Source organism: Silene latifolia, chromosome 7 (genome assembly GCF_048544455.1).
Source record: "Silene latifolia isolate original U9 population chromosome 7, ASM4854445v1, whole genome shotgun sequence".
Taxonomy (NCBI): domain Eukaryota; kingdom Viridiplantae; phylum Streptophyta; class Magnoliopsida; order Caryophyllales; family Caryophyllaceae; genus Silene; species Silene latifolia.
The window spans coordinates 64016559-64026231 of record NC_133532.1 but is presented as its reverse complement, the minus strand read 5'-3'; the positions used below and the strand labels follow the sequence as shown (position 1 = coordinate 64026231).

At 34.0% G+C, this 9673-nt stretch overlaps 1 protein-coding gene across 1 annotated transcript; it reads right to left on the bottom strand.

The window, feature by feature from the left end:
* Window positions 1-354: 354 nt before the first annotated feature.
* Window positions 355-7927, bottom strand: LOC141592258 (RNA demethylase ALKBH10B-like). Its single transcript, XM_074412863.1, has 7 exons — window positions 7266-7927; window positions 2617-2738; window positions 2392-2509; window positions 1873-1989; window positions 1634-1749; window positions 1385-1539; window positions 355-1196 (listed from the first exon to the last, which is right to left on the bottom strand). The coding sequence occupies exons 1-7, from the start codon at window positions 7741-7743 to the stop codon at window positions 719-721; spliced, it is 1584 nt and encodes a 527-aa protein (XP_074268964.1). The 5' UTR covers window positions 7744-7927; the 3' UTR covers window positions 355-718.
* Between the last annotated feature and the right edge of the window lie 1746 nt (window positions 7928-9673).

Here is a 9673-nt window from a genome sequence, read left to right as displayed (position 1 = left end):
AAGTGATAGTGCAGTGGTGGTGGAAGACTTGCAAAGACGGACAAAGGGCCGTAGTGACTTACATCTCATTTACGATGACATTTCGTTTTTATGTAATTCGTTTCATAGTGTGGTTTTTAAGTTTACGCGTAGGACAAATAATATGATAGCGCACAAGATGGCCGACTTTGGTCCATGGTCTGAGGGCCGACGGAGCTGGTTAGATATGATACTGCTAGATATTGCTTGTATGGCGGAACGTGATTTTAATGTTATGATTTGATTCCCCATTGGGGTTTCCTTCAAAAATAAAAAAAAAAATTGATGAACCAAAACTTAGAAAAAGAGATCGGGAATAGACATTTATGTACTCCATTGATGCATAATTCCTCTGCAAATCTTCAAACAAACCTTTAAATAGCTCACACATTGAAGATGGGGAGTACATACAAAACATCGCCTTTCATACAGGCTCGCCCAAACTCAAGACTCGATATATTAGTACTTTAAATACCATCAAAGCCTAGAATAAACCAAAAACAAAAGCGCATAATTGCATAAGTTACCAACACTTAGTACCTAAATCTACTCTTTGCAACATGGCAAAGAAATTAATTCAGAAAATAATACTAATGTGGCTTCATACCCCCTCTACTTCTGTAAATAAGTCTCCTTTGAAAACTTTTTTTCTATTCACTAAACAAAGTAAAATGAGACTTATTTACAAATGCGACTCAGATTACACCGTTACACGTCCTTCAACACCGGGTTCAGACAGTGTATCAGAGATGTGGCCTTCATTGTGAGACAATGCAAGTAGCTTCCGTTTCTGTGCTCGTGGAGGGAGGTGTTTTGACGACGGTTTTCTTGAGCCAACTGTCCAAGGAAAGAACACACCTGTCCCACCACGTGGCATTTTTCTTGGATTCACGACCACAGGTCGAACTGGAGCAAGCATCACCAAGGGAGCTCGAATAACATTCCATTTTGGAGTTAATTCAACCGGGGCTCTGTTTGGTGGTGTTTGCAGGACTGGCATACCAGCAGGTTGCCACAAAGTCATCACTTGGCTTAGAGGACTCAGTGGTGTGGAATGTTGGACTTGGAGTTGGTCTGATCGAACCCTGGTGAATGTAATGCTGACCCTTCTTGTTGGAGATGCGCACATTACATGCCTTGCCATGTCGGCGCTATTTTTCCTCATGACGACAATAGACCTACACAAAACAAGGGATTTCTATTCATTTAGACTATATGGTTGGAGAACAACGATTGTTATACATCGCCCTTCTTAGTAACAAAGCATTTTGAACCAGATCAGGTGTATCATTCCTCAGTGACTTTACCAATTACCAAGTAAAATAAGTAACATCTGCTAAATATGATAAAAGCGTTGACGACATACCCTTCTTTCATGGAAAGCACCAGTTGCCCTTTGAAGTTCCCTTCACCATCATTTACCAAGGTACGCCCAAAAGCCATTGTAGATTCAGAGAGTACTAGAGTACAGAGTGGTTGGTCCAAATGAGGTGGCTTAAGAAAAGGCTGAGAATGCTCTCCCTATAGTTCAATCAATTGAGCAAATTCAGTTTCTAGCATAGAGTATCACAGAGGGCCTTAATTTAGGACCTGATATGAACATGAGAATGCATACCTCATCGAAATAGTTGATGATGCAACCATTTGGTTTTCTATGCTCTGGTAATACTTGCCACTGAACAAGGTGATCGATCATGCTTTGTATGATTTCTGGAATCGGCTCATTGTTAACTGCAAATCAACATACAGAAAAAGTCCAGCAGATGCATGTTAATATGTTATTAGAAAACCTCCAATATATAAATGTTACTGTTATTAGAAATGACCGAATTTACTAAAATCATTCACTCTTACTCCTCTGTGGCTCATTGGTTGCCTCGCCTTGTAAATGTTCAAATAATGGAACACCAAACTGAATCTGCTCCCTTTTGTTAGTTTTAGCCTGTTTGTTAAATAGAATGTAGGTTTCACCTGCATTCACACAATAGATAACAAAACTGTAACTCTTTTGAATGTTCGGAATTTCAGAAGTGAAAATCAAGGAGACAAAAAAACTAGCCTAAGAATTTGACATAGAGCTAAAGACTGACCAATCTTTGGCTACGAAATATCAGTCGGTTTAGTTGCTTTTTAAAGTTTTTCACAACTCAACCTCAACACCATTTCCATTATGGCCATTGTGAAACAACCTCTCTATTTCTCTAACACAAAGTTAAAGTAACACACATCAAATGTCCTTAACCATCTTATACGACTATGCGAGCTTTTTAACTTTGAAGCACACTGGAGTAATTTTATTGTCGGTCGTTTCACAAAGCTGAAGCAATAATAAAGTATACAAATCAAGAGATTCGAGAGTTTGGAAAAATTCACCTAAAAGTTCACCATTTTGACCAGCAACTCGTAGTTCATCAACGAAATCACGCAGCTTGCAGAGCTCAGAGACAGTAAATACATCTTCAAACATCTTAAGACCTTTTACCACATTTACCTGTCAATCACAGTAATTTAATAAAGTAGAACAAAATGTCTCTTGAGGTAAAACGTATATGATTAAAAATAAAGTAAATAATAATGAATTTCGATAGAAGGACTCGCCATACGCCCTTTCATTGGCTCCTTAGCTACAAAACCTTTTGTCAATTTGATCTGCTCACGTCGAGATATACAGTTTCCATGGCTATCACATACTTCACTGTGATCCATTGTTTCCTGAGATCCTACATTTGATATATTAAAAAATGCAGAATAGGTTAGCACAATTTACTGAATAAGACTTACAATCTCCGTCCTAATCAACTTTTTTTTACTAGTCCTCCTAGTGAATCGGTGATACTAGTCCCATAAACAATGAAAAATACGCACATTTTAGGTTAAAATTTTCGATCTTCTTCTACGCTTTCCAAATTATTATATTTCTACATCATGTTTGCTACTACTCGCCTCCTAAACATTTTAAGCTTATATTTTAAACACAAATCTAATTTCGAATCATAAATCAAGCATTTATGACACAATGACATCCTTAGAGAGTTTAGAGGTATCATTAACCTGTATTCAAAAATGAACTATCATGATGTGAAGGTCAAACTACTAGACATATATTTCACATTTCGCGAACGCCGGCCACAAAAATGCATTATATGAGACGTCGTGTTTGACGGTGGCTAACAGATAAAGGCAACAACTTTCTACACAAAAATATTTTAACAATTAATAATGGCATGACATCAGTTAGCAGTTAGCACACTACAATATTGACCCGTAGCATGCTGCATGCCCTCACAGAAGGAATCCAATCATGTGGTCATTTTTCAAATGAGGACCTTAAGATTTATTATTACAACTTTTGGTGCATAAAGTAAAGCAAAAATAATCACAAATAACATGATGTATCAACATAAAGTAAAACAAAAATAATTGACTTTATTTTTTATACTCTTCGAGATGTTCTTAGATTAAGTAACCACAAAGTTAGAGCTAACATCGATTATCATAAGCAACTACGTGGGATTCAAATTAGTGATTCAAATTAAATTAGAAACAAGATTTTTGTGTAATCGCATCCTTTCAAGTCAAGGGGTTCATTATGTCATTTCAATTTTCTTCCCCTTTTTTTCCTTGATGACGAGGGAATCCGCAACCGTTATCTTCGGTAAGCATATTTTTTTATGTAAGAGAATTATCAATCAATTTCTCAAATCAATGACCTGTGTAAACAATAACAGAGAAACAGAATACAGCAGAGCAGACTGGCGGTAGATCCAACTGTCCTAAAACAATGCCGCCTAATTGCCTAAACTAACTCAAATGCACACATCTGACATCTCCAACACAAGTCCACATACACCTCCCCAAACTAACTGTAAACGCAAAACCTACTTGCCAGAGCAACCTAATAAAATTGGAAAATTCTTATGAAAACCTCCGCTTTTATACGAGATTATTTTATAATAAAAATTATATAAGATGGTTTTGTAAAAATATTTATTAAGCGACAAGGTATAAAATGACTGAAAGAATGAAGAGTTAACTTTACGCTAATCGTATTTTCATGTAGCAAAAAACCACTACACTGGAATTTACGTTCCTAATGCTTTTTTTGTCGGAAATGCTAATTCCATTGCACTCTCCATTATCACAGGAGTTATGAATAGACGAAGACGTATTTTGTTGATGTGAGACGGTCTTATAGAAGAAGATGAATAACAAACTACGTCATCCATCAGTTCACCAAATTAAAAGCATATCCACGGGTGAAGGTCGGTAAGCATATAAGTACATTAGATAGAGAATAGTGCCAGACCGTGGTCCTTGTCCTTCAACAATCAACAAGGTTTGGGACCATGAATGACTCCTCCCGTATCGATTCTTAGGCATCTCCTTTTCAAAATATTCCTTCAATTTAAGGCTATCTTCAAATTATAGGACTACTAGCTAACACTTTGTTCGGATTTGTAGATATATATATTCTTGCTTTTAACATAGTCATAGTAATTTAGTTAGGTCGCTTTATAGTTCACTAAGCTGTCACCTTTTTTACATTTTTAACTACAATATCCGTATTAATGAAACGATTCCCTAATATAATAAGAGTAGTTGTTTAGGTCATAGCAAAAAGTTTTTTTTTTTTATTATGATTAAGTGATAGTATTGCCGTATTGGGATCTGTATTGCGTCTTAAGCACGAAAATATAGCTGAATTATGTTTAGCTTCTCAAGTGAAATAGCAAAAGCCTTCCAACTTGGAACAGGTTATGTGATGTTAGAGGTGTAGAAATGCCGAGGCACGTTGTGTTACCATTTGATAGGGCAGAGTACGGATCGGGTATTTGATCCAAAGTGCTAGTTCGGATCGGATATCCATATTAGAAATCCTGAAGTTAGATATCCAATATCCAAACCAAATGTCTCAGATATCCAATGTTCGGGTATCCAAAATAATCGGATCGGATGCGGATATCCATCGGATATCCATACTTTTGAATTTACTTTAAAATTAAGTTTGAAACACGATTATATTCATACTTTTACATGATGATTTTCTTTCGTATTCCTATTCCAATGTTCTCGCTATAAAATTTAAGTACCACATGGATATTTCTCTAATATTTTAAACATTAGTTAAGTTGTTGTATCAAATAAAATTTTATTTTCTCGAAATTATACTAAAAAGCTATAGTTTCGGATCAGATCGGATATCCAAATGTTTTAATTCTAATATCCATATCCAAACCAAAACCAAAGATTTCGGATCAGATACCCAAACCAAACTTAACTTTCAGATCGGATATCCAAAACTTCGGATCAGATTCAGATCGGATATCGGATCAGTTTGGATAATCGGATTTTTTGCTCAGCCCTACCATTTGATATGTCCCTTTTCCAAAAGAGTGGCTCTTACCAAATGGAAAGGTAGGTTTGTAATCATAGTTTCATAGTTTTCACTTTTATGTGGGCACACATTACAAATATAATCTCACAACACAAGAACTAAAATCACAAAGTTGCGTTTGATACACACTTTTTGTTTGGCAACTCATTTGACCAAAAAAAAATATTCCTTATATCTCGAGAAATTTAGTAATACCATAAAACTACGAGGGTTAAATAAAGAAGCCTTTATTTAAACATTGATTCTTTTCCTTTTTGTTAAAATAGCCGTTATTAACCTATGCCGGAGTTTTAATTTGAGACTATATCTCCAAAGACATTTCCTCTTAACACCCACTCCAAATAGAATAACTGATTCAAATTTTTAATAAGCCCATCAACAATCATTGTCTAGCATACTAAACACTAAAAAATAATGTTGTCTAGCCAATTATTATTATTTGTATCTCTTTGCTGTCATCTTCAATAAGATAGACATGTTCAAGTAGTTGTAAAATAAAGAAAAATACAAATTCAGTACTCCGTAGTTAGTAGACAATTGTCTTTTTCGCATATGTCAATTAGATTTTAATAGAGGGAGTATTTTATTTTATTAAGAAGTAGTACTAACTACGACAACAGTATGATTTTATCAATCAATTATGCCAATAAACAAAACTTTTAGACTGGCCTGAATTTTAGTTCTAAAGTATCCGAACTGTTCCTTTTATTTATCAAATTTAAAAACAGTAAACTTTGAACAAACATGCGTCAGTCTTTCATCTTACTGTATTAAGTACTTCGTAGTTCCTCCATTCAACTCCACTCTACCACTTTGTTTTTTCACGTTTGTCAACGCGTGTTTTACGCGGTAAATATCGTTAGGTACGTATTTGCAAAAATTATAAAAGTTAGATATTTTTAATGTACTCGTAAAGACGAATCAAACAAGATCCCACGTGAATATATTTTCACTTATGTATTGAGAGAAAATCGAGAATAAATGTGCACTTGTGAATATTGTAGAAAATAAAAATAGGTAGAGTGGAGTTGAATGGAGGAAGTATTAACTAAAGCCCCTTTTGTTTGGTCAACGCAACTTAACTTTGATCAAACACATGGTTGGTAGGTTAACCCTTTAACAGTAAATACATGATTACCGTAATTCAACATTATTTTTCTTTTTACTGTCAGGTGAAACAACAATGACATTACAAATGTAGAATATAGCACATGACCGGATTTGATAGTCCAGTTCTACAAGACAACTTAAGGCCCATTATAATAGGAAAACTTGTTTTTTTAGTAAATAGTACACAAAAGTCAAACATAATATTTGACTAGCAAACAAAAACATTATTGGGTATGGGGTCTAGTTCTGAGAATCTTTTGAAGGTGCTATTAAATGGCTCTAAGCACCCGAAATCAAACCTAATGTGGAGTACCTATTAAAAATTTCGAATTTTTAGCGGAAAATTACTCCAATAAGCATTCAATATACTTTCGGGATTTGTATCCAGATTATGGCGAAATACGAAAATTGATTTCAACACTGACTCACTAAATTCACATTGTTTACCCACAATGACCCAATAAATAGACAATATTGTTTTTTTTTTATTACGAGGGCGTTAAATCCCCCGGGCTAATCAAAAATAGAAAACAAATTTGCATAATTCTGATATTTTCCCAAAGAAATAGTCAATGAATTGACAGGCAATTACGCAACATAGCAGGTGAAAAATCAACCATTTGGCGACACATAAAAATAAAAACGTAAAGAAATAGTCGAGACACGGAATAGAAAAATAAAGAAATAACCGAGACATTTAAATAAGAAAAACATAGAGAAAAGGCGAAAACTTGGGACTTACCGGTGTCAGTAATATCACTATCCGGTGAATCATCACCTTCTTCACTAACATTCTCATTACATTTGACTTTCTCAAAATCATGACTTTCAACTTCCTCAACACCACTGCCACCTCCACCGCCACCGCCGTTACTACCAGCACCACACAACGATCCAGTCACTTCCGCAGCATGAAGTAGGTGAAGTGAAACATCAGCAATAGTGAAATACTTCTGCGTTTGAAGGACGGGAATCCAATTCAACCGTCTCCGATGAATCGCAGCGAACACAGACTCATACTCCGCCGGAACACGGTGATCTTCGCCTCCACCATGTCGGGAAGTTATTTGAACAAGGTGGTGGCAGAGGGAGTCGATAATAGCATTCGCCGCCGCAAACTCTCCTCTGTACCACTCTATCACCTGGTCTTTCTCCGTCGCCGACAGCGCCGTTGTGGTAGGGAATGATGATGAAAAAGGAACCACCGTCGCCGGCGACATTTTTGTTTGATTTTATTTATATATTTATTTAATAATTGGGTTTTGAAATTATATTAAATGTGAAATAATGCTCTGTTTTGAGGATTTTATTAGAAGTGGCTTGGAGAAGGGGTAACTAGTTTTAGATAAATAAAGAAGAGAGAGGGAATGGTGAGAAAAATGTGGTGTGGTCGTTTTTCAGCTAGCAATTCAAGGGTTTAGGGGAGATTTATATCAAGGGTTTTTGGATTTTTTTTTTTTCTTTTTTTCTTTTTTTTTTTTTGAGAATTTTCTCCGTACACATAGGACCGAGTTATTCCAATGTTAAAATGGGAAATTGTGATGGTATGGCATTTTTGTGAGTCCGTTTTTGAAATAATGCTCAAAAATAAAAAAATTGTCGTTTTGGGTCGGTTTTGAAAACATTTATCGAAATGGTGTCCACGTAGGCTCGGTTTTGACGAGCCTGTATGAGGCTTAAACACGCCATACGTATTGGCGTGTTTACTTGAATGAACACGCCATTACATATGGCGTGTTTAGGCAGTCCAAAATTCTAACCCAAAGTCAGTAGCTGAACAACATAAGCAAAGGAAACACGCCATACATAATGGCGTGTCTTAAGACCAAAACACGCCATTACGTGGGGGACCCTAGCGTAATTTAAAATTTTATAAGTTTAATTTTAATTCAGATTAGATCAGTTCGGTTTAATTTAATTTTATAAGTTTACTTTCATTTTAATTATATTTAGCGTAATTTAAAATTCTTTAGTAAAAAGGAATAATAAGGTTTAAGTATTTGATACAAAGTATACATTATAATACACTTATTCTTGCTATTTTATTAGTTTCTCTTAAATTTATGCAAACTAATAAAAAAGTGTTAAAATATAAATAAGATGTAAAAAGTATAAACTGTTTATAAAAGCATTCACTCTGAACGATAGTATAAAGTTACCATTTTTATGAAAAAAATTTACTGAATAAAAGATTCAATTAAGATAATGAAAGAGTGAAAAGAACATAGGAAGGACCATGACATAATTAGAGTAGTTTTTAAATAACTTAGTGACGGTCTTTTGTAAGTATTTGTATTTTTCAAATATTATTTTATTGCTTTTCAAAAATATTCTTATTTCCTCTTTATAACTGAATTAGTTTTAAACCTTGTGCAAAATTGTACCGGTATAGTACCAAAAATTTGTTAGTATTTTTCAAAAATTATTCCATTGCTTTCCAAAGATTTTCTTATCTCCTTTTTATAACTGAATTAAGAAATGCAATTATAAATTTCCTCAAAAAAAAAATGCAATTATAAATATATTTTGATTTTTTTACTCCGTTTTTACATTAAGGCTCTGTTTGGTAAAACTAACTGAAAATGTAGCTGAAACTTGAGAAGTAGTTGAAAACTGAAAAGTTAACTGAAACCTACTAGCTCATAAGATATCTGAAAATTAGGAGCTGATAAGTTAGCTGGTTATAAAAAATGTTTTACAAACTAGCTGAAAAGATAGATGATTTTTGGTAGAATGACGTATAAGGATATGATAATTATTTAATATATTATAGTTCTAATAAGGGGTAAAAGTGGAAAATAACTTAATATTTCAGGTACCTGATTTCTCAAATGTGATCTTAGTTAGCATTTTGTTTCAGATAACTTAATTAGTTTGATCAAATAAGTTATTTGTCCAACACTTCCAAAAAACTAAGATAGCTGAAATTTTGCTCAAATAAGCTATCTAAAATGCCTTGCCAAATAGAGCCTAAGGATCAAAAGGATGTGCGTATATTATGTTCATTATTGAGGTCAAATAATACCTAAATTAATGTTATTATTATTATTATTATTTTATAAAAAAAAAAACCTAAACTTTTATTGATCAAACAAAAGTTTATTTTTAAAAAAGTTATTATTATTATTATTATTATTATTATTATTATTA

Excerpts from the sequence above, each read along its gene's own strand:
- LOC141592258 (XM_074412863.1), bottom strand. The coding sequence starts at position 7,743 with ATGTCGCCGGCGACGGTGGTTCCTTTTTCATCATCATTCCCTACCACA. Across the intron at positions 2,510-2,616 it reads AGCCAATGAAAGGGCGTATG|GTAAATGTGGTAAAAGGTCT; the intron begins GCGAGTCCTTCT and ends TGTGATTGACAG. Across the intron at positions 1,197-1,384 it reads GTGCTTTCCATGAAAGAAGG|GTCTATTGTCGTCATGAGGA; the intron begins GTATGTCGTCAA and ends TGTTTTGTGTAG.